At 36.4% G+C, this 25,806-nt stretch overlaps 1 protein-coding gene and 1 pseudogene across 1 annotated transcript; one reads left to right on the plus strand and one right to left on the minus strand.

Moving 5' to 3' along the window:
* The first annotated feature begins 680 nt into the window (after nucleotides 1-680).
* On the plus strand, nucleotides 681-5,227 carry LOC113759679. Its single transcript, XM_027302254.1, has 2 exons — nucleotides 681-2,030; nucleotides 4,931-5,227. The coding sequence occupies exons 1-2, from the start codon at nucleotides 681-683 to the stop codon at nucleotides 5,225-5,227; spliced, it is 1,647 nt and encodes a 548-aa protein (XP_027158055.1).
* Nucleotides 5,228-13,888: 8,661 nt separating this feature from the next.
* Nucleotides 13,889-17,418, minus strand: LOC113759680 (annotated as a pseudogene).
* Between the last annotated feature and the right edge of the window lie 8,388 nt (nucleotides 17,419-25,806).

The raw sequence follows: 25,806 nt of genomic DNA on the forward strand, positions 1-25,806 counted from the left end.
AGAGGCGACCATCTGAGGATCATAAGACATACGCCAAAAGATAGAGGAAGATAGCTGCCAAGGTTGAGCCTCCGATGACCGAAGATGAAATTATTCGCACTTTCATAAAGGCGCATGATCCTCCATACTTCGAAGAAATCTTATGTATGACCGAGTGTTCATTTGCTGCGATTGTGAATAAACTCGAAGAGTATGATGATTTTGTGAGAGTCGGGAAAATTGTTAACGTCTCTGCCCTAAAATCACAAGTAGAAACTTTGCAAGGGTAAGGGAGCAGTGGAAAGAAGCCGCAGTTTAAAAAGAAAGAGGAGGATGCAACTTTTATCTGGAACCAGAACCCTTCACCCAAACCCCGATACCAACACAATCCAACCTACCAACCACATTACCCTTATTATTCAAACCCGCACCATGTATATACTACCAATATCCATCACCCTCGATCTCGCCCAAGCTATCCTAACCCACCTTTAGCCCCTTTTCAAATTTCTCAACCAAATCCACCCCAAAACCGACCTCGCCCTCCATATAACCCAAGATTTTCTCCCCCAAATAGACCTGTTTATAGCCATCCTCAACCTCCTGAACCTTACAACCAAGCCCGTAGCCGTACATTTATCGATTTAGGCAGGCCTCTAGACCAATTGTATGACCAGTTGAAGGCCGCCGAAAAAATTGGTATGGCACCCCCTCCGACCTATCCATATGGCATATTCGCTAGGTATAACCCACAAGCCGTCTATGCTTATCATTCAGGGGCACCCGGACATTCAACTGTTGATTGCAAGGCTCTTAAGCATAGAATTCAAGATATGATTGAAGCCGGAGAGATTGTAATCAGGAAAAGGGAGGCACAAGGGCCGAATATAAATAGGAACCCCTTGCCGGAACATACTAATATCATTGGGGTCATTCTGGACGACGCAGAGTATGAGGAGCAAGTCCAAAAATTGGCAAGAGAAGTTGAGGTGTTTGGGGTCACAGACCAACCATTTGTAATAGATGTGTCATTTGAGGAGGATAAAAGGTCTTTTATTTTGGATCTTACTCTAGCTGAGAGCGAGACTTTGGAGCCAGTGGTCATCGAATTCCCAGAGCAGGAGCCTGTTCTAAGTTTGCAGCGAGTGCCATGGAACTACGATAAACCTATCATACAAATTGGAGAAAAGTCAGTTGCCAAAGAAGAGGTGTCAGTGGTCACTAGATCAGGGAGGATTGCAAGTCCGTTTGGAGCTACCGTTCCGATTCAAACAAATAAACCTGAGCTGCCCGCTAAACCAACAATTACTGAGAAGGAAGTCTTGAATTTTCTTAAAAGGCTCCAAAGAAGCGAATATAATGTAGTCGAGAAGCTAAGCAAGTCGCCCGCCCAAATATCCATGTTGGATCTGCTCTTTTCTTCGGATATGCATAGGGATGCGTTGCTCGAAGTGTTGACTAAAGCTCAAATCCCTAAGGACATTTCAGTTGCTAATTTCTCACATATAGTTGGGAGTGTGTTATTTACAAAACAAATCACTTTCTCTGATGATGAATTACCGGCAGAAGGCATTGGACATAACAAGGCTCTGTACATAGCTGTGAGGTGCAACGGAAAAATGTTGCCAAAGATGTTGATTGACAATGAATCTGCGCTTAATATCTGTCCTTGGAGTACCTTGAAAAAGCTAGGGTTGCAAGATATTAACCTGAGGCCTTCAGGGACCATAGTTAGAGGTTTTGATGGAGCACAAAGAGAACCTATAGGAGAAGTGGATTTAGTAGTCGAGATGGGGCCCGCACAGTTTCAAATAGCCTGCCAAGTTATGCACTTTCCTAGTGTTTACAATGTTTTGCTTGGAAGGCCGTGGATTCATAAGTCCGGAGCTGTGCCTTCTTCATTGCATCAATTGTTGAAATTCATAGTAAATGACAAATTGATAACTATATTTGCCGAGGAAGATTGCCTCGTGATTGCTAATTCTGGGTCCAAAGAAGATGGTAGCCGAAACGCCACAGTGACCCCTCATAGCACAGCTGATATCGTCTCCGTAAGTTGGATAACAAAAGAGGAACGAGCTCTGTCAAAGGCCAGTGTCATGATGGCTAAGGAAATGATCCGCGGAGGATATGAGTTTGACAAAGGGCTGGGACGTGATCTACAAGGAATTCTGAAACCAGTAAAAATTGTGGAGAAAAAGGATTCATTCGGTTTGGGTTTCCGACCAACCGCTAAAAACATCAAAAAAATGAAGGAATGCAAGGGAGTAGAGAAAGAAGGCAGGCAAAAGGCCTTTGATATTCCACCATTACATTATACTTTTCCACGACCAATCGAGGTGATCACGTCAGAGATTAACCCAGTTGACGAAATCGAAACTAGTTTGACCCAATTGTTCGTTGGGGCAACATTTGAAGACAGTTTCCCAGAGGCCGAGTTTTCCAACATCCCTGAAGGATCAATTTCCAATTGGACAGCCGAGTTCCTGCCCATTCAGAAGGAGTTTCGGTAAACCTAAAGGGGTTTGTCATTCATGCGAATTCATGAAAATACTTCTGCATCTGTAAATAGCTAATGAAAGCATCTTTACCTTTGACTAAAATATTGCACATGTAAATATTGTTAAATTTTCATTTCATTTCCACTTGCTTTCTTTTTGTTTTCGCTTTCAATCAAAGGTTTTATGAAAATACACAAGTTGTTCTTGTCATGTTGTTTTGTTTGTTCGTTGGTTTATATTTCTGTTATATTGCTTGTTCATTTGTTTGTTGTATGTTTGTTTGCTTATTATCCCACATTCGTTAATTCTTTCAGATGGCCAAAAATAAAACTATTCGACCCTTTGGATATCACTATTCTGGAATTCAATAATGACAATCTCTATATCACTCACGACTTGGAGGTCTGGGAATCCGAGCTCCAAAGCGAGAGTGATAATGAGGAGGTATTCGATTCTTTTGCAAAGGACTTTGAACAATATGAGGAGAAACCGAAATCGAACCTGGAAAAACAGAAAAGGTTAATATTGGCACTAAAAATGAAGTTAAGGAGGTGCAAATTAGTATTCATTTGAATGAGAGGCAGAAAAAGGAGATGCTTGAATTTTTGACTGTGTTCCAGGATGTATTTGCATGGTCCTATGATGATATGACTGGTATTTCAACTGATGTGGTAGTGCATAAGTTGCTCACAGACCCTACTTTTTCACCCGTAAAGCAAAAACCCCGAAAATTCAAACCAGATATGAGCCTCAAAATAAAAGAGCAAATTGAAAAACAGCTCAAAACCAACATTATCATTGTTTCCCATTACCCTATTTGGCTTTCGAATCCAGTCCCTGTTCCAAAAAAGAATGGAGAGGTGCGAGTTTGTGTAGATTATAGAGACCTCAATAAGGCCAGTCCTAAAGATGATTTTCCTCTGCCAAATATTCACATTCTCCTGCACAATACCACTGGACATGAGATTGAATCTTTTTGTGATTGTTTCGCTGGATACCACCAGATTTTGATGGCAGAAGAGGATAGGGAGAAGACTGCTTTTATCACCCCTTGGGGCACATTTTGCTACCGAGTGATGCCATTTGGTTTAAAGAATTCCGGAGCTACTTATCAAAGGACCATGACCACCCTGTTTCATGATATGATTCACCGGGAGATGGAGGTCAACGTGGATGACATCATAATCAAGTCTAAAAGAGCAGAGAACCATTTGGTTGATTTGAAAAAGCTGTTCGAAAGGTTGCGAAAGTACAATTTGAAACTAAATCCTGCAAAGTGCGCCTTTGGGGCACCAACTGGTAAATTGTTGGGCTTCATTGTTAGTAAAAGAGGCATAGAGATAGATCCAGTAAAAATCAAAGCAATTCGAGATATGCCAGTGCCGAAAACTCAGAAGGACGTGAAAAGTTTTTTAGGAAAGATCAATTTTATTGGGAGATTCATTGCCCAGCTAACTGCCACATGCGAGCCGTTGTTCAAATTGTTGAGAAAGAATGTGCCATTGTATTGGAGTGAAGAATGCCAACAAACTTTTGATAAGATCAAGGATTATTTGTTACATCCGCCAGTCTTAGTGCCACCCAAGCCGGGTCGACCATTAATCATGTACCTATCTGTGCTTGAAGAAGCAGTTGGTTGTGTCCTCGGGCAGCATGATGACTCCGGAAGGAAGGAGCAAACCATTTACTATCTAAGCAAGAAGTTCACGCAGTATGAGGCCAATTATTCATTCATTGAGAAAAGCTGTTGTGCATTGGCCTGGGCAACTCAAAAGCTGAGACACTACCTGTTGAGCCATACCACTTATCTTATTTCTCGATCTGATCCTTTGAAGTATCTCTTGGAGAAGCCGATGCTAACTGGACGTCTGGCTAAATGGCAGATAATTCTCTCAGAGTTCGATATTGTTTTCACTTCACAAAAGGCTGTCAAGGGGCAAGCTATAGCTGATCATTTGGCAGAAAATCCAAGGGATGATGATTATCAACCACTTCATACTTATTTCCCTGATGAGAAAGTCTTATTTGTAGGCGCCACAGACGATATAAGTGAGCAAAGCTCTGAATGGAGGCTTTTCTTCGATGGAGCTTCGAATTCTCTCGGAACTGGAATTGGAGCTGTTTTCGTTTCACCCGAAGGGAAGCACTACCCTGCCGCTGCCAAATTGCAATTTGCTTGCACAAACAACATGGCTGAATATGAAGCCTGCATTTTTTGTCTCAAAATGGCTTTAGAAATGGAAATCAAAGAGTTGATAGCTTTCAGTGATTCAGATTTGCTCGTGCACCAAACCTTGAAGCAGTGGATAACCAAAGATTCAAAAATTTTGCCCTACCATTGTAGTCTGCTCACTCTGGCCAAGCAATTTCAAAATTTGGAGTTCAGACATCTCCCGCGAGCCCGAAACGCATTTGCTGATGCTTTGGCCACCTTAGCTTCTATGATTCAGTATCCAGATAAATTAAGGATCGAACCAATCCAGATTCAACTTCAAGACAAGCCTGCCCACTGTTGGGTTGTAGACAAGTCCTCTGACAATATTCCTTGGTATAATGATATTAAAGAGTTTCTCAAAACTGGGTCTTACCCTCTGCATGCTAGTACAAAGGACAAGAGTTTTCTGCGTAGAATGGCTTCAAAATTTTTCTTGAGTGGAGAAGTTTTGTACAAACGAACCTCAGATTTGAACCTTTTAAAGTGCATTGATGAAGACGAAGCTCAAAATATGATGAAAAAAAGTGCATAGTGGCGTTTGTGGACCTCACATGAATGGCCATTTGCTAGCAAAGAAAATCATGAGAACCGGATACTTCTGGCTTACTATGAAGCGTGATTGTATAGATTTTTTCCGGAGATGTATAAAATGTCAAATGCACGGTGACGTTATACGCGCTCCACCCACTGAATTGCATAGTATGATCGCCCCATGGCCCTGTTCAATGTGGGGTATGGACGTAATTGGTACAATTGATCCTCCCGCTTCAAATGGACATCGACTTATATTGGTGGCAATTGAGTACTTTACTAAATGGGTTGAAGCGGAGTCATTCAAACATGTAACGAAGAAGGTAGTTGTCAATTTCTTGAGAGATCACATCATCTGTCGCTTTGGAGTACCCGAAACGCTTATTACAGACAATGCCAAGAATCTGAACAATGACATGGTAGATGGACTATGCGAGCAGTTCAAGATCAGACACCGCAACTCTGCCATTTATAGGCCTCAGATGAATGGAGCTGTAGAAGCCGCAAACAAGAATTTGAAGAAGATTATCCGTAAAATGACTGAAAGACATCGCGATTGGCATGAAAAGTTGCCTTATGCATTAATGGCATATCGGACTTCTATCCGGACATCGACTGGGGCAACGCCATATTCACTCATGTATGGAATGGAAGCTGTATTACCAGCTGAAGTTGAAATTCCTTCGCTACGAATCCTCATGGAAGCTAAATTGGAGGAGGCTGATTGGATGTAGCAGCGCCATGAGCAATTGATTTTGATACATGAAAAGCGACTCAATGCTATCTGTTATGGTCAGTGCTATCAGAAACGTGTGGCCCGGGTTTACAACAAAAAAGTCCATAGGCGTGCATTCGAAGAAGGTGACAAAGTACTGAAGTGGATTTTGCCAATGCAGGATGAGGTCAAAGGCAAATTCGCTCCAAATTGGTAAGGGCCATTCATTGTCCAAAAGGTATTACCTGGCGGAGCACTTATTTTGGCAGAAATGGATGGACGAACATTCCCTCAACCCATCAACTCAGACATGTGCAAGAAGTTTTTCATTTGATCATGCAAATTTTCTTTAGAAATTCATACAAACGGCAAAATGCAAGTCAGGCCATCTTCTTTTACACTTAAAACATTTTATCTCTACTTGTCCCCTTTGAGCCATCAGAATTGACAAATTTTCGCTTGATAACCCCTGAGAATTGCAAACCCCACACTGGGGCAAGTTTATTTTGAAAGAGAGATGATCAAAAAGAAAAGAGAACCCCACATTGGGGCAAATTTAGCTTTTAAAGAAAAATGCAAAAGTGAGGAAAATGCAATGAAGAAAATCCAAAGAGAGAAATCCAATCAAACTGGGGCAAATTTTCCTCGGTTTCGTTCAAGATTGGAAATAATTTCAAAATGATGCAATTTCAGATTATTTCACACCCCTCTCATCAAAATTTGCTTTCAAGCCTCAACTTTCTTGAAAACACCCCACCTGACCTCATTTCAAAAGCCCAAAGTCTTGGCTTTCGTCACTTGTTGTATTTCTATTAGGAAATTTGTTAATCAATTGGCAAGTGATGTCCATAATGCCTTCGCCTAATCTCACAAGGGAAGTGCATTTTACTGATGTCAGAAATCTTTAACTCATATTTCTGAGTCGATCATGATCGAGATATTTCATTGTTCTTTAGGTGAAAACCCGAAAGGGCGCCTCGAAAAAAGGAAAAGAAAAGGAAAAGAAAAGAAAAAAAAAGGAAAAAAAAGAAAAAGACAAAACAAAAACAAAAAGGGTGGGGGCAACCTTGGTGAAAACCCGAAAGGGCGCCAAGGCAGGTTTTCTCAACAGACAAGCATGAGAAGGAACAGCTGGTGACCTGGTTCATTTAGACTTTTCCTCATATTTGTGATACTTCTGCCAGTATCGAATTCCAAAGCAAATATATCCAAAGTCTTGAATATGATATTCATTGGCCAAATTTGTATTTTTCTTTACAAATATTCTTTTGCAAAATGTATCTTTATAAACCTCTTGGTTTCTCTCCATTATTTGCGTTCGACTACTTGTGGTTCTCTGCATTCTTTTGCATGTTCATCTTTGCCTGACATAGGAAATCATCTTGCATATATCATTGATTTTTTTATGACAAATTTTCATGCATCATTCTTTCACCATTGGATTCGAATGGATGATAAACCCTAGGGTTTATGCAAGGATAGGGGATTCAATCATCTATTAAAGTGGGTAGAATGCAGCAAAGCTACTACATAAATTTGGTGACGTGGTAAATACGTACTTTATCAGTCTCAGAAATTGAAAGGTTTCAAAATTACAAGTTCGACTAAGGCAGACGCCGCAGAACAGAGACAAAAGCATCACAAAACTCATGTTTACACGATTCTCAAGGCAAATCGGATCAAATGATGGTGGCCAGTCCATTATTTCTTCTTTTCTTACAGGAACATTGCATTTACAAACGAAAACAACCATTTTCCTTTTCGCACCTAAATCGATGTCAAAAACAACTCCCCAATAAGCAAAGACGAAGTAATAATGTTATTGGCAAAATTTGATCATAAGAAACAACATCAGCTATCGCTTCAGCCACAGAGATCAAATCTCCCTCTTGGTACAAAAGTTTGAACTACTCCCAGGTAAAAACTCAATCCATTGTTTAAACCTCCCCAGTGAAGTCCCGTTTTAAATTTCTGTTCGGGTCATTCCCGTTTTAAATTCCTGTTCGGGTCAGTCTCGTTTTAAATTCATGTTCGGGTCAGTCTCATTTTAAATTTCTTGTTCGGGTCAGTCCCGTTTTAAATTCCTGTTCGGGTCAGTCCCCTTTTAAATTTCTTGTTCGGGTCAGTCCTGTTTTAAATTCCTGTTCGGGTCAGTCCCGTTTTAAATTTCTTGTTCGGGTCAGTCTCGTTTTAAATTCCGAAGTTCGGGTCAGTCCCGTTTTAAATTCCTGTTCGGGTCAGTCCCGTTTTAAATTTCTTGTTCGGGTCAGTCCCGTTTTAAATTCCTGTTCGTTGGAATCATTTTGTGGTCATACAACACAGGTAAGTATTTGGTGTCTACTTTTTTGTCTCAGGTTTTTCCAAAATCCAAACAAAGAGTGGCAAACTGTAGACACCAAATTTTGAACCGTTTTATTTATAATTATCTTTTTTACTTTTATTTTATTTTTATTTTATTTTATTTTAGTGATAATTATTATCTATTAATTTCATAATTTTTGTTTTGGGTATTTCCTAGTATTTTTATAGCATTTTTATTATTACTATTATCCTCTTGCCCTTATATTCATTTGTTATTCATTTAGTTGGCCTTAAATGTAAAAATTAAAATTAAAATTTAAAAAAAAAAAATTTTACATGCAAGCTGCGTTCGTCCGCAGCTTGCAAAGAAGAGTTGCAGCAGGACCCTTGAGGGCAATTTAAGTGATGAATGGCCAGGTGTCTAGGACACCTCAGGCCCTAGAGAATTCTAGAAGAGGATAGGTGGAGGGTGGAAATGAAAGGGGAAGAACGTGAGATGTAGAGGGGCGTCGGATGAAGGGTTTTGAAAAAACAAGGCTGGCCGCAAGGAGCAAAGGGGGCGGATCAAGAAGAGGAAAGAAAAAGCTGTGGGTAAAAAAAAGAGGAGAGGAAGGAGCGGCGTAAGAAAAACTGGGGTTTAGCTAGGAAGAGAGATTTTTTTCTGGGTGGCGGCTGATAAGTGCGAGAGAAAAACCACCGAAAGGAAAAAAGAAGGAAAATCGAAAGCGGGTTTTGGGCTGATTAAGAAGGTTAGAAGAGAGGAAACAACGAAAGAAGGAAAGAACCTGGTTCGGGGTTGCAAGAGGACGGCTAAGCCATCATCATCGTTGTCCATTTGCGTTCCTTTGAAGCCCTAGTAGCACCATCTGAACTGTTTTAGTCATTTCCCCTGACTGATTTTTGCGATTAAGGTAATATCCGCACCTGTTATAATTAAAAGCTGTTTTCTTTAATTGTTGTTTTGCACTTTGTTGCTGCCTGAGGGCTTAACTATCCCTTGTAGCCCTTTCATCTTTGTTTTTCGTAGATTTGATTTAAGTTGGGATTAAGTTCATGATTCACAGTGGGTTTGTTATGCTTGCTTGATTCGTTTGATGTTTGTCGAGGTTGAAGACATGGCAAAACTGCGCATTTTTGCCCCCTGTTGCTACTGGCTATGCTTTGTTTATTGTTTGGTTGTATGGTTGTATGATCCTTTTTAGCTTGGAAATGGTTTGTACAATATGTGAATCTGATGAAATAAACATGGAAGAGTCGCAGAGTTTTCCAGATGTCGCAAGCCATTTTTTTAGTTTATCATTTTGTTTTCCTTACCTGGATTCTTTCTGTTGAATTTGCTAAAGCTAGACAAATCATGTTTGATCAATGTTAAGATTGATGGTTGGTGATGTCCGTGTGTTTGAGTTGTTAGATAATCAATTTTTGTGCATTTTTTCGTGAGTTGGAGCTGCAAAAACTTGCAGCAGAAAATTACATAAAGTTTCTTAAAAGATCGCATGCTTTGATGAAGTCCTGTGGATTTATGACTGATGCTCTGACGATTTTCTGGGATTTTCCTGAGTTTGTTTTGTGCAGAAGGCGATGGCTTTCTGTTTTGGTGTATTTCTATGATATATGGAAGTATGATTTTGCTCATTTGCTATGAAAGCATGAATAAGAAAATTTTGCAGAAACCCAGGAAATGGAAGAAAGTTGCGCTTTTTCTCATGTTTCGTTGTCTTTTTCCTTTCTCCCTGCCATAAACCCGTGAAGTGGGTCTTGGTCACCTAATTTGCTGCATTTCGTGGCTAGCTTTGTTGGATCTGTTGGGAGTGTTTGGGTCGAACATAACCAGTCTTAAGCTACTTCGCATGAACACCTCTCAGCTGGGATAAGAAAGAAAAAAAACTGCATAAATGTTGCAGCAGTTTCATTCGTGAATGTGCATGAAAATTCCATACGAATTTGCATAATTTCATTCAATGTTTTGTTTTATTGGATGAGGAGATTATTTGTTTTGATGCTTAAGTTCAGAGTTTGGATAGATGAGTTGGTTTATAAACGAAAATGCAGCAGGCTTGGAATCTGTTTGTAAACGAAAATGCAGCAGGCTTCTCTTTTGCAGGAGCTCTTTGTTACATAAAGCTTGCATGAAATTCTTTTAGGAACTGCTTTGTCAAGTGATGTTTAGACATATTTTAATTAGAGTTAGTTTAAAGTTTTGTTTGCCAAAGATTCATGGATAAAGCTTGCGGATGAATTAGCTTAGCTGCCGAAGTCCTTTTGTTGTTGCAGAAGCATGTTTTCCTTCGTGATTTGCATGACTTGCATGAAAAATATTCCAAAAAATTATACTTTGCTCCCTTTAGTCTCTAGTAATGCTACAAAGGCCCAATTGCATTCCAATCTCTTGCAATTAAGTCCTAAATTGATTGCAATTTGAACCGTTATTTGGCCTCTTATTATTTTTGGAACCTTTGAAGTGCTTAAATGTTTCAATTGGACTCGCATGATTGATTAATGTTTGCAATTGGGTCCTTAGAAGTTCTTCTATCTTAGAAGTTGGTCAATAATCTACCTCCTTTGAAATTAAGCATCATTTGACTACATTTAAGTCGCAATTAGGGAAGAATTTGGTAGTGTGTTAGTACCCCTTTTTGAAGTTTCTAAGGTGTTCTGAGTTTCCTTTTTTCCTTTTATTCTACTTATCTTTAAAGTGGTGCATTAATCCCTTGCTTTGATGGTTTTAGCCCAAGTTATCTCTTTCTCTGATGACTTTAGCCCAAGTTAAGTCTTGTTCACTTTACTAGCATCACAAACGGGGAAGTATAACTTCTTTTATCTTTTTTGTCTCTCCCCTATGTGATCCAACGTGCTAAGTGAGAATTGCATGTCTACTTTGTTTTCCTTGCTTTTCCTTAATTCCTTTCATTTATTTCATTTACTTTTGCTTTTATTAAATCATTCTTTTATTTATTTATGGGGTATGTGTACACCTTTTGGCTTGTAATAGATAGGGCTTGGAGAGCATTTTCATTCACTTTTCCTCTTCCCCATTTGTTTTAGTTAGCAAATGTAATAGGTTCATTAGCTTGATTGCTTGCTTTTGTTGCTACGTGTTAATTTGCTTTATTAGGTTCTTGCATTTAGTCGAGCATGCTAAGTGTTATGTGCTACGTGTTTATAGGTGATTGGCATGTCTACTTGCTTTCTATAGTCATAGATGAATGTGATGGATGAATGCGTCACCGTGGCTAGTTCAACGCTGGTCATGGTCTTTCCCCTCGTGCTCTCGCAAGTCCAATGCTTGTGAGAGAATTTTAGAAAAGGGCTAGTCCACTGCTAGGCCCAATAGGCCGTCCCCTCTCGTTAGTACATACTTGCATGTCTCATTACATTTCATACATTTTTCATAGTTTTCTAGCATTTGATATGCTCCTCCAATCCTTTTCCCTTCATTTTAGGTTTTTGCATCCTCATGCTAGTTATAGGGTACATTTGCTTGAGAGTCCCCTTTCGGTAAGGGAAACGAGTGAGTGTGGCTACAAAATAGCCTTAGCACGCTAGTTCTTCCTTCTAATCAAAGGGAAAATTAAAATCGTGAAGTTAGAAGTCATTCCCGTACCCGACTTGATGCATTCCTCTAGGTTCATACACTCTCATTTTTTTATCATCACTTCCTCACTTTCTTTATCCACATTCTCTCACTACTTATATTTTTCTCAATCCACATGCCATGTTCGCACATTTTTCTTCTTTCCCTATCACTTATTTATTTTCTACCTCACAAATTGCACCCAGTTGCACTTATATGCATTTACTACCATTATACCTTTATTTTCTCAATTGGCACACATGCACTTTTCTTACATCTGCGCACATGCACTTTTCTTACATTTACACACTTGCACTTACATTTGTTTTTATTTTATTTTGCATTCTTCTTACATTTTCACACTTGCACTCATATTTGGGTCTTCATTTGCATTACCCGTGACCTCTATGAGAATTTTCCTTATTGCCCATCACAACTCTTGTGATTGGGACCAAAAATCCTCATAAGAGACATTTTAGATTTAGGATTGCATTTTTTTCGCATCCATTAGTCATATCCAACATGCAACACATACTTTGGGTAGAAGAATTAGGAAAAGAAAGGCTAAGTCACGCAACTAGCTTTGGCTAGGGTAAGGGAGTGCCTTAGACTTTGCCTTTGCCTTCTCCCTTATCAAATGTGACCCCCGCTCCCTTTCTTTGGTTACGTAGACCTAAAAATTCTTTAAAAAGGGTTTGTTTGCTTTTCTTTCCAAAAAATCACTTTTTTTGGGGTGACTTGGTACACCCTAATTCTATACCAAGTGGCGACTCCACTTTCCATTCAAAAAACCCTTTTTGAACTATATTTTGGGTCAAATCGTTGCATTTTCGAGTCCCATTTAGACCAACTTTCTTTGTAAATCAAAAATCATTTTTCAAATCAAAAATTCACTTTTTAAACCATTTATTTATTTATTTTTCTTATAAAAAATGGGGCGCGACACTTTGTTTATTTCGAGCTGGGTAGCTCAGCTGAGCAGTTAAAAGTGTTGAAATTATGTTTGTAAAAAAGTTATCTTTTTTATTTTTTTTTTTTAGGTTGCAAGCTTAGTTAGTTTGCGTACAACATATATATCAGTTTGTACACATAAAACAACAACATGTAAATGCTATTAAATCAAGAGATTGTCATAATGTGTACCAACTAAAATACACCGTGTACCAGAATAATAACATGATGTCAAAACTAAACAACGGGTGATAAATAATTGTAACTTGTACGATTTAAAAAATAAATGTAAGCAAATAACCCTTTTGAGGAGGTTCGTTGTTTCAAGAGAAAAGAACTAATAATTTCTCTGTAATGTCTCCTAGTGGAACAGCACAGGCTTCTGCAAAAGAACTTATTGATTCCATTGTGGAAACTGTTGTTAGGATTTTTGGTTAGATATGAGTACCTCTCTTTTCTTTAATTTAATGCCTGTAATTACTTCACTACTTTCTGAACAAATCATTATGATTGTAGAGAACCATGTTATTGTTGGAGAGCTTCTTGAGACAAAAGCTGCCTAGCAGGTTGACTTGAATACACCCAAATCCATAGTTGGAGATTCCAATTGAAACCCTGATCCTGAGGCATCACATGATACTGGTGGTTATAGCATTGGCTTCTCGCTGACTGTTTTACAGGTAGGTCTCTTATGCTTGTGATTTTTTTGTTAAGGTTGAATTTTTACTCTGGTGAAGTGCTTCTGCAATCTTTGCAAGAGCAAAGTTTGTATCTCATCTTCATTTGTCTTGACTGAATAGTATTTGCAATCAAATTGGAGTTAGTTGCAGTTCATCTACTTCTCATCTCTCCTCGCCTATGTAGAGTTTGTTTTTATTCGCAATTTGCATCATAAAAAAATCAATCGCACCATGCGGTCTTGCATAACTTAAGGCCAGTACATGAGTCATGAAAAGTGTGTGATTGTTAAAAGTTCTTAACTCATAATCTAGTGGAGGAATAAAATTCAGACAGTTTTATTTTAAATCTGTACAAAACTTCTGTTGCAACCACAATTTCCCAGTCTTATTTAGATAATTTTACCATTGAATGCCTGTAAGGCATTATATTTGTCACTGGTATCAAACTCCACAGTCCTCTTTTTCGGTGTCTTCCACATACTTCCCTTGAATCTTGACACTCTTGTACCACTTAGCACAGGCTATGTAGACTGCCAAATCTATTATGGTTAGACCAGCCAAGAGGAAGTAAAACCTGTCTAAATGACCGTTGTTAAGGTTTATTGGGATCCAACCAGGCATGTCATCTCTGGCAGATATTCTCATGACCATGCTCAATAGAAAAGACTGCTAACATGGTTTCTCAGGAAAATCGAGGTCATGCAAAGTGCACTGCCAAAGCTTTTAAGTCCATCAGGAGCTTGATCGTTAAAGAACTCCAGTTGGCCTACGTACATGAAAACTTCTGAAGCACCTATTAAAGCATATTGAGGGACCTGCCAGATGATGCTCAATGAGCTTGAGCCTTCACAGTTTGTGCAATCTATTCTAGCATATTTTTGCCTATAATTCTCCACAGTTCCTGCCGAAAGCATTGCCATTACTACTATTGCGAATCCAATCCCCATCCTTTGAAGCTCTGTGCGCCCTTTGGAATCTTTAGTCTCAGTGAGGTCTTTAGCATCACTCTTCTTAATTCTGATTACTATTGGATCGAGGACTCTCCTGTAGAAAAATATGACAATTGCCACGCTCAAAATGTCAAAACTAGACATGCTCGCAGGAGGGATCTCGAAGTTCCATATCTTTGTCTTCATGGCTGCACCTTACTCAACAAATATGGATGCCATCTGAGTAAATACCACTGAATAAATTATAATGCATAGCCAAATTGGCAGTAGTCTCAGTATGCACTTAACTTCTTCAACTTGAGAAACAGGGCATAGACGCTACCAGTTATGATATCCCTATTTCTCATTGAAATCTCTTGAAGCAATGAATGCAGCTGTATCCAAGAACCTGTGGTACACAAGGCAATCCTGATTTATGATTTGATCAAACAAATTCTATAAAGCTAGGAGCAGACTTGTAGTTAGATTGGCTTCTATTGGGCATCAAAAGCTTTTAGAACTTACTTGAAACCATGGGTGTGGAGCATCTTTCTCGAACTAGTTACAGAACTTTCCTTTCCTTCAACTTCAAATAATTCATCATTACTTTGTGGCCCCTCCACTCTCTAGTTCCTTATTGCTGCTACTATTACTTGGGTAAACTTGGAAATAGGATTTCCATAGGGGCTGAAATGCCTGTATCTTGTGATGTCTACGAGGAAGAGTACCAATGCTGCCAAAACAGATGCAGTAGATGCCCAAAACCCTATTGCCCACATTCCTGAATTCTCATAGTAGCCCAAAATGATGTTGAAACCTGCATGCCTATTTGTTTGATGTCCTTTCTAACCCAATCAATGGTAAGCTACGATTTGTTGATGTCTAATTGTTTAAACTGTTTAAGCTTTTCTTTGATTGAAATGATTAAAATATACTTTCCTTTACTAATTGCAACAATCTTAATTTATGATTTTACTCTAATTGGAAATAATTTCACGTGATAATTAGCTGCATAAGTAACTCACAGGGGTGATTTATATGCTGCAGTGATTCAATTTTGGAATGGCCAGCCACTGAAGATGCTGAATAGTCCATAAAATTGTCCATGTGTTTGAGCACTAAACATAGTTACCTGATGATTTTTAAAAGCATGATCGATTGTGAGAAATTCTTATTTGTGAGATATTCTTATTTGCCTGAAAATTTCATCCTACACAATTTTCTCATTATCATATTGTGTTCACATGAAAGTTAAAATTTTGTGATGGAATACTCAGTTAATTGGGGATGAATGGAATATAGGTGACCATAAATGTCTCTTATTTGAAATCACAAAATTGATTGATAGTTAAGGTTAAGTTACAACTGGTGCAATTGGGTTGGCACACCACGATTTATATATACTTATTTGATTCACAATTGGGTTTGTATACTCATTTGATATTGCACAAGGTATTGTTCATCTCCTTGACTCACGAGTTGATTTGTCACGGGTTCGAGAGACTAACATCTTACGACGACTGGTGAAATCTAAATACTATTTATAACTTGCATTTTTAATGCATCTGTTCCATGGCTTTAAATTATATAACTAGTGTGAAAGTGTAATCAGTAAAATTATATTTGTATGTTGTAGAAGCGAACCTTGAGATTAATAATGGCAAAACAATTTGATAAGTCGGTGGATTTCAAGGAATTTATATTGCAAGTCGCAGATGTGCCTCAACAGTCTCCACACAATAGGTATATGTACTGTAAATAAGAGTTTATTTATATTCTATTTTGGAATATAACTAAATACTAAGTTATATTATTAGGATGGTAAGGTAAAACTTGTATGTCCAATTATCTGGTTCTTATGACAATGTATACCTCGTGTTTCAGTTATGATTGTGGTGTGTTCATAATGAAATTTCTGGAGCACTGAAATGGAAGATTAGGCATACGCATTACGGAGGTATATATATTATTTTGATTTATAGAAATTTTTTGGAAGCAAGTATTTTGATAATGACTTATGTATAACATATGATGCTGATTATTTCAATGTTTGGATAGGACAACATGTGGAAGTATCGAGTGCAATATGTGTCTATAATGGTTGCAACTGAGCATAACGAATGGGCCAAATCCATCCTTGAGTTGTTAAATATCCCTCCCCGACGAAAAAATCAGTTGTAATAAATGATTGACAAATATCTAGTAATTTATAGTTGTGTTGCGTAGAATTTTGTACTTGTGTTGTGTAGAATTATCTCCTTTTGGGATTACTGTTAGGAGCAAAGTTCATCAGTTATGAAGTTTTTACTACTAGTGGGACATGTAGAATTTTTTGTTGGGAGCAAAGTTCATTACTGTTGGTACATGTAGAATTTTTTGTTTGCGGTAGACAGGGTTGGCACACCACGATTAATATATAACTTCTTGTACTAAATTAAAGAGATGTAAATGGTCTAAAACTATTCTGCATTGATTGCAATTGTCAAACTACTATCTAATATAAAAAGAAAACAATCATTTTAGTATTACATTGATCCAATCCAGTTCCAAAAGGGTCACAAGATTTGACATCTTAGCATACATATTCATGGAATGCAATTAGCTTCTACCCATTTATATCGTAAGTAGTTGCACTTCTTCGTCGCTTATATGTATAGGAGTACTGCTCTTTGACCTTTCCACAGAAGTCACAATGGGGGTCTGGCAATCATTGAAACAAGTAATAAATTATTTAAATCAAATATTCAGTGTTCATAAAAGCATGCCCTACAATAGTCTTGTAGCAAGGTATGAATAATTCTAAATAATAAATTTAAATAAATTTTTTTAGAGAATTACTGACCATTAAGAATTCGGTGAATGAACTATACTTTGTCTTGCTCACAGGATTGTTAGGAATCAAAAGTGGGAGATTGTTACGATCTTGAATACGGATATTATGAGCAACCAGTATTTGAGGAGTGATTTTAGGTTCATCGGGATAGATTTCAGTATTGTACTGAATAAGATACTGTAAATTTGTCCAAAATCTTGATTATCCATACAAGTGCAATATCTCACTTACCATCCTACAAGACTGCATATCTGAGTGAATAACTGGGGATGATCCAAAATTTAATTCACTGAATGACTGTTATCACGAGTAGCACATTACATTAGTTGCAAAGTCATGCTAACACTGTGTATAACAGCAAAATAACTAATTTGTCAAAATTAAATACACATTGTGTTCAAAATTTAAGATGCTATGATGTACGAAAATTATGATGCAAATGTGTACATAATGTATAATAACGTGTTCAACTGAATTAACAATATGTAAACAAAAATCAACCGAAAGTAATCTAAACAAAAATCAAAATTCAGTACATACATGACCATAAATGAATACATTGTAAAGTTATACTACAAACTTATAGGTTACTATGAATATAACACATAACCAATGCATTAAATTGAAGTAACTATGCAACAAATTTGAAAAGGTCTTTTTGTAGTGTGTACCAACTAAAATACACCGTGTACCAGAATAATAACATGATGTCAAAACTAAACAACGGATGATAAATAATTGTAACTTGTACGATTTAAAAAATAAATGTGAGCAAATAAATTAATAATCTGTAAAAAATTTTGTCCAAAGATGTAATTATATGTCCAAATGATATAGTTATTTCAAAACAAAATAACCAGTGGTACATGGTATCAATCAATGTGTACAACATATATATCAGTTTGTACATATAAAACAACAACGTGTAAATGCTATTAAATCAAGAGATCGTCGTAATGTGTACCAACTAAAATACACAGTGTACCGGAATAATAACACGATGTCAAAACTAAACAATGGGTGATAAATAATTGTAACTTGTACGATTTAAAAAATAAATGGGAGCAAATAAATTAATAATCTGTAAAAAATTTTATCCAAAGGTGTAATCATGTGTCCAAATGCAATAACGATATTTCAAAACAAAGTAACTAGTGGTACATGGTATCAATCAATGCGTACAACATATATATCAGTTTGTACATATAAAACAACAACGTGTAAATGCTATTAAATCAAGAGATCGTCGTAATGTGTACCAACTAAAATACACAGTGTACCGGAATAATAACACGATGTCAAAACTAAACAACGGGTGATAAATAATTGTAACTTGTACGATTTAAAAAATAAATGGGAGCAAATAAATTAATAATCTGTAAAAAATTTTATCCAAAGGTGTAATCATGTGTCCAAATGCAATAACGATATTTCAAAACAAAGTAACCAGTGGTACATGGTATCAATCAATGCGTACAACATATATATCAATTTGTACACATAAAACAACAACGTGTAAATGCTATTAAATCAAGAGATCGCCGTAATGTGTACCAACTAATATGTACAAAATGTGATATTACTATGTCAAAAATAAATAACATGTGATGAACATCCTATCACTAATATGTACACCTTAATAACCAATGTGTACAAGTAAAACATTAATTTGTAATAACTAAATAACTAACAGTGAACTATAATGCACATTATGTAAAGTATAAAACCCTCTCTCTCTTTGTTCGTAGATAGGGTTTTAAGTCATCACGAGTGTAGCCAATATTGCCGAATCCACATGCCTCTTTTCCCATGAGTTCATGGGATTGTTTCGAGGATATTCCTGCATCATTTGCAATCTCAGCTTGGACTCCTTGAGAAATACTTACTTTTCTTTGCAAATGCATCATATGAGCATATTTTGAAATGTGTAGTGTGTGATTATGCTCGATTACCAGATCTCGAACCTGATATTTCATTGTTTCTCTGTTCAAAATTATCCCCATTTTAGCTTCACATCCGGTTTTTGTTTCAGCCCGAGTTCTTTTTGGTTTTACATCTCCTTCGTACCGTCGTTTGAAACCTTCTTTGTTACATGTGTACCTTCTCGATGTAACTACACCGTCTTTATCCTTGTTCAAGTAGTCTTTCCGAACACTGAATCCAACAACTAATTCGTACCTATTGTAGAAGTTGTATGCCTCATCTTCTGACTGAAACTCCATGCCGATCTTAGGACACAATGCTTCCTCCATTGTGCTGTATTCGACAAAAGCATTTTTTGCTATTGTTTTTCAGGACAAACAATTATATTTATTTTTTATTTCTTTATTCACATCATAAGCACTTAATTATTTGTATTCACATATGTACATACTTTATAACGACGTGTACACACCTTACAACATTTTGTAAAATAATTTTTATGGATGTGTATCTTCTCTATAATAGGTAATCACATAACTCTAATAATTTGCATAGCATATTTCACTATATAATATATACATTTCAAACAAATATTATAACAAATTTGTGTATAATATCAGTATTTACATATTTACAATCATATGTACACACTTTATAACAATGTGTACACCCTTTATATCAACTTGTAACATAACAAATGCATGTATGCCTCATACACTTTTACATAGCGTAAGGTTTGACAGAGTTCTCAAAATCTATACATTGTCTATATCGTTTGTGTAGTTATTTAAGTTGGTCACATTGTTAAGTTATTTTTACGCTTATGTTATTTTATTTGTACACATCCTTATTTATATTTTGAAATTCTATACGGGATCTTTATTGTACAAGTTAACCATTCTCTCTAAAAGGATAATGACATACTTCTTATAATTTTTAAATCATGCTTCACTAAATAACACATTTATTACAATCAAATTACGTATAATATTAGCGTTTACCTTGGACAGAGTTCACCATGCAATAAATTTCAGATGGGCCGCTCACAAGTCTCGGCTATGCATTTGTTACTCGATGAATATCTATCTCAGTCATCCACTACTTAAATCGGCGTGTATTGTTGCTGCAGCGGATCTTCACAATTATCTTGTGCACGCCTCAGACAAGATGCCCGTTTTGATAGGGTTTATTTAAGAGTTGGAAGAGAAGAAAACAAAAATTATGTCTATATTATGCGAAATAATTTGTTGAGAGGAGAAGAACAGAAGGAGCTTGTTGAGAGGAGAAGAACAAAAGGAGCTACAGCGACAATTATTGTGTTCAGAGAAAATCCACTACCGCCATTTTCTTCCCACATCTTTTAAGTTGAAAGAGTTTTAAGCCCGCCGATCGTACCAAAAGTTGATTTTCAAATTTTGATTTTGAATTTTTCATACCCTTAACGGCCAGACCAAACGGAGTTAAAAGTTAAGCTTGTATTAAAGCAACAATCCTCTACACTCATCTCCATTTTGTTCGATTTCGTTTTGGCTGTTGATGATGGGCCCACCACATCTTGGCCATGAAAAGTTAATGAGCGGTTGTCTGACAACCGCTCCAGCCCCTCGTCCGTGTTTTTTATATTTCTCTTGAAATAATCAATTTTATTAGAACACAACAAAAGAACTCCAAAAAAAATTAAAACCAAATCACGAAATAAAAGAAAAAAAAAGTGTATTCCAAACTTATTTCTTAACTCACGAAGTTTAAGCTTGGAATGGCCATCCTATATAGTTTTTTCTACACAACTATGCGAACCTTCAGTGTCTAGGCCAATGTCCTGTCCAATTCAACTGCAATGTTTGGACACCAAGATTCCATAGTTCAAGCCTTAGAAAGTATCAATGAGAGTTCTGACCAAACCAGTTAAAAACGGCATTCAATATCGATAGCTATCAAGCAAATGAATGCTTCCCATCTTTTAACTTTGAACAATATAAACTTAGAAGATTGCTTTCTGTATCAAATAAACTGCAATTAAAGCACAAAATTTCACGTAAGAAGCCTTCATATTTAACAAAGAAATGCGAGAGAAATATTGAAGCGCTTAAACACTATCAAAATAAAGTCCCAGTTGCTTTAATCTAATTTAAAGAATATTCGTCCCACAAATGCTTTAAATTGCATTCACCAATAGTATCTTCTAACCAATTAACCTCTATTTGAAGCTCCTGTAACCACATTCAATCACATTCCAAAACAAATTAGAACCACCAGGGACAATGATCAACCAAATCATATTTGGTGAGAAAACACTTTGCAAATTAATCATAAATAGAGCAAAGCACAATAATTAAAAGCTGAAATTGTTGTTAAATCTAATTCCTAAGCAACGTATAAATACAGATATCAATGTGTTTGAAAAATATCGCTTGTCTTATCACTGTATGGTTACATTTTACAAATGTCACCATTCATAAAGCCAACTTGGCTCAATAGATAAGGTAATTTTAAAATCAGTTTTTTTAAGTTCTAGTTTGATAAAAATACATGCAGTCCACGTGCACTTTCCTAGTTAATTTAAATAAATAAGTTATTGCTAACTTATAGTTCATTTGAAAAGAGAGAGAATTACAATTTTGATCCCTAATGTTATGCCTATTCACAAAGTTAGTCCCCAATATTTCAACTAAAACAAATCTAGATTCCAACATTTTTTTTTTGTAGAAAAACAGGACAATTGATGAAAATTCAATGACAACTATTGGTCAAAATTTACTATTCATTAGTAAAAAATTTTACTTGCCAGTTTTAATCCCTTATACTTGGAATTTGGATTGTTATAGTTTCCTAAATTATTAAATGATGACACTAAAACATTTAGGATTGAAATGAGATATACACGCTTTTCCTTGCCAAAAGAGGACAAAAAAGTTTATACTGATCTCAACAATAGATGGTTTATGTTCCTGAACTAGGGTATCAAGCTTGATATGAGGCCATTCAAGTATCAAAAAGTCCCGGGGAAGTTATAATAATTAATATGCATAACGAGGGCCGAAAAGTATAGTACCCCAACTTACCTCAATTCATCAGGTAAACCCACAAACTCTAAATCCAATTAAGAGGGAAAGGAAAAGATATCTGTGGTGTAGAAAATTACATACAACCTACCATGCCTGATGACTAACTAAAGCACCAGAGAGTCAATCTTATTCAGTGAATTCACTCCTGCAAAGGAGTGTTTGAGCTGTAGGGTTTTTGGCGGAAAGGTAAAAGAGAGCCAAGTTATAGGAAATCATCCCATCATCCAAAATCTTACATACTGAAACAGCAAGGTTCGCCACTGGGCCCAGTGGTCACCGCCGTGCGGGAGGTTAAGGGTTCAACCTTTGTCTCCCACCAAAAAATTATCACAATATGTAACAACTTTAATTGGCCATTTTCGACGGGGTCTCTACTCATATCGAGTCACCCTCCTCCTCTCCCCTAGATTAGCCTAGATTAGATTATAGGAATTCTATCGTTGCGACAAAAAAAAAAAAAAAAAAAAAAAAAACAGCAAGGTTCATGTTCAGCAGTAAGATTACACTAATTCATGCTAGTAAAACTCGGAAGAGAAGGGAAATGGGGCTGACAAAGAAGTCAAAGGGAGAGAAGGCGATGCAAAGCAGCTCTGATCGCTCTCCCTCTTCTTCTTTCATTTACGTTTGCCCTTTCCCTGCAGCACCAACAAACATTGAACAGTGTAATTGCTACAGAAAACACAATCAAGAACAAAAACAAAGCGAAATTTGCTCTGGGGAAACTGTAGAATCCATTCATTTTGAAGCCTTGAAGATGATGCGTTAAATGAATCTAAAACACCAAAGTAATTGGTAAATAAAAATGATGAACAACCATAACCTTAGAACTTGATGCAGCACGGCCGAGCTTCGTCTTACCAAGTAACTTCTTTCAAATGGAATTCACAAAATAGAATATATCTTAAGCCAACTCCAAGCAGTCTCCACGTTCTTTAATACCCAAGTTTATTTGTTATTGTATTTTTAAAGATTCATTTGCTGAATACCTCTCTAATGATCGCATTTTTTTTCCAAAATAGAACCGCATTGGAGTTAACGCATCTACCCCAGTTAATTGAATACGTTCTCTCATAATTTGCTTAAAGCTGCACTTCTTGATAGTTTGAAAAACGTAGATGACATAATATCATGTTTTATGAGGTATACTACAAGTACTTCAAATTGGCTTGCACATAACTAATTTGCATTAGCCAGTGTGTTCTCAAGAGTATCTACAATTAGTTAAACCTTTCGTAATTACTTAAAAGTACTTTCTTTTTTCCGTGAATTATTTCTTAACTACGGCTGACACAGTTGTGAGGAGGTTTAGGTTTAATACTTAAGGTTGAGACCCCAAAATTAGAGGTCCTGGGGTCAAATACCTCATTTCCTCCATGCTTCTCAAAAATCAACCCTCCCCTGCTTAAATAATAATAATAATAATAATAATAATAATAATAATAATAATTGTAGTAGTAGTAATAATAAAACACAAAAACTAAGGTTGAGGCAAAAGACAAATGAACAGCATCCAGAGAAGCTATATCTATGAAAACATTAGCTTATTCCTAACTACAGATCGAAGGTAGTTTTGAAAACTTTGTAATACCTTGATCAAAGCTAATGCTATGAATTTTTGTAACTACGCATTACAAAGTCAATAGTGGATGCAACAACTAATGCATCTAAGTCACGTGATTCTTTGATTTATCATAGGATTATTTGACAGGGTTCTTTACAATAATTCTCAAACGATTATTTCATGAAATTCAACTTTCTTGCATTGTCTTGTTCAACTTCCAAAGTCACTTTAGAAAATTTTATTTCCTAATCCAAATGAACTGCATAGGTAAATTCCATGAATAAATTCCATTTTTGCAATAAATTTCAATGACTAATACCATAATGAATTCTCCCCCGACGTTGTCAAGCAAATTGTACTGGAAAATTTCCAGCAATCTCATTAATAATATTTGTTTTGTTCTAAAAAAAAATTAAGAAAGTTTTATGCCACTTTTGATTTCTTATGATATCCAAAGATAAATTCTCAAGATATCCAATCAAAAGCAAAGAAATAAAGTGAAAAATGAATTGCGCATGCATTATCTTCTGGCTATACTTGTCACTATTTTGTGGTCCATGAATTTTTATTTCCAAAAACGTTACGAAATATGAAAATTCTTTGCCTAAATGTTAACCAGAACGATTTTCAAGAACTACGCCAAAAGATCTTTGGCATTCATGTCTAATAAGAAATTGCCTTTTCTGTTATTCTTTAGCTCCTTTTTCTATTTTCCAAAAGCTTTACGAAGTAAGAAACCTCTTTTCCAAATCGTTCGCCGGAAATTCCCGACCATTCATAGTTTTCAAGAACTACACCAAAAGATCTGTCTTTAGCATTTAAGTTTAATACGAAATTTCCTTTTCTATTTTTTTTTAGTTTCCAAACCATTGCCATAAAATTCTCAAAATCTCGCCCATTGAAACTTTATTCCTTAAGAAAACTAAGAAAGTTTTTTCAATTAAGACACTATATTTCTAAGTACAATTTTAGCCTCAACAATACTGAAGAAAGAATTAAGCTTTGGTGACCTAACATGTTGGTATAGTATAGTTATTAAATTACATAATGAGGGCATTACCGGTACATGAAATCTAATGCACCAAACTCGCTAATTCAAACTCATGCTCTTAATATAGTATAGATGTATTAATCACCGCAGTTAAGGGAACAGCAAAGAGAGGCTAGAAAAATTGAATATATTATAACCAGGATCTATCTAATGATCAAAGTACACAAGTCACAGTATCTTGATGCCCCTCCAATGAAAAATGAGAAGGCCTTTTAGCACTCACTAGTGAAAGATAGCATAGAAAAAAGTAGAGAATCACTCTAGAGATCTTAAATGAAAACCTTTAACAAGTTACTTGAGCAATCATGCTATGGGATGTTATAGTACTCAGAAAATACAGCCTCATCAGTACTCCATCATTAAACGATTTGTTCAAAGCTTAAATCACAAGACACTAAAACCATGAATCTTAGAATTCCACCTCTGAGTACAATAGGAAGACCAACAATCATCAAAAGCCTAAGATCTTTCTTGTTCCACAGCACTCATAGGGAAGTGACCAGCTCAAATATCTTGTACAACTCAAAATGGTCTGACTAGTGAGCTTATAAGATACATTGGAGACAAATCCTAATCAAATCAGATATCAGATGTGTGTTTTTTTATACAAGAAATGAAATGAAAGCGCTACCATTATGCAGTTTCATCCTGCTATTCTTTAGAATCAGTATAGAGACACTCCAGACATATATAGCTCAAGCTAATTCTTCCTGAAGCAAACATACGCATAACTGTAATGCCCAAACAAAAAAGGACACAAAACAGGGTAAATGAAAGAAAACAGTTAGCAAGTTCTGTTGTTGGGCATCATTCTTTCCCTTAAATTTATTCCCCATCTATTTTTTTTTTTTCCTTTTCTTTTTGCTCGTAGTCTTTTACCTCTTTAAGGACAACAGAGTTCCATTCTAGACGGTAGATGGAATCCTAGTAAAGAATATTTTACATACTGTAAATAGCTTTGCTTTTGAATTTTTACATGAATAAACTCCAACTGCCT

This window comes from Coffea eugenioides, chromosome 2 (genome assembly GCF_003713205.1).
Source record: "Coffea eugenioides isolate CCC68of chromosome 2, Ceug_1.0, whole genome shotgun sequence".
Classification (NCBI taxonomy): domain Eukaryota; kingdom Viridiplantae; phylum Streptophyta; class Magnoliopsida; order Gentianales; family Rubiaceae; genus Coffea; species Coffea eugenioides.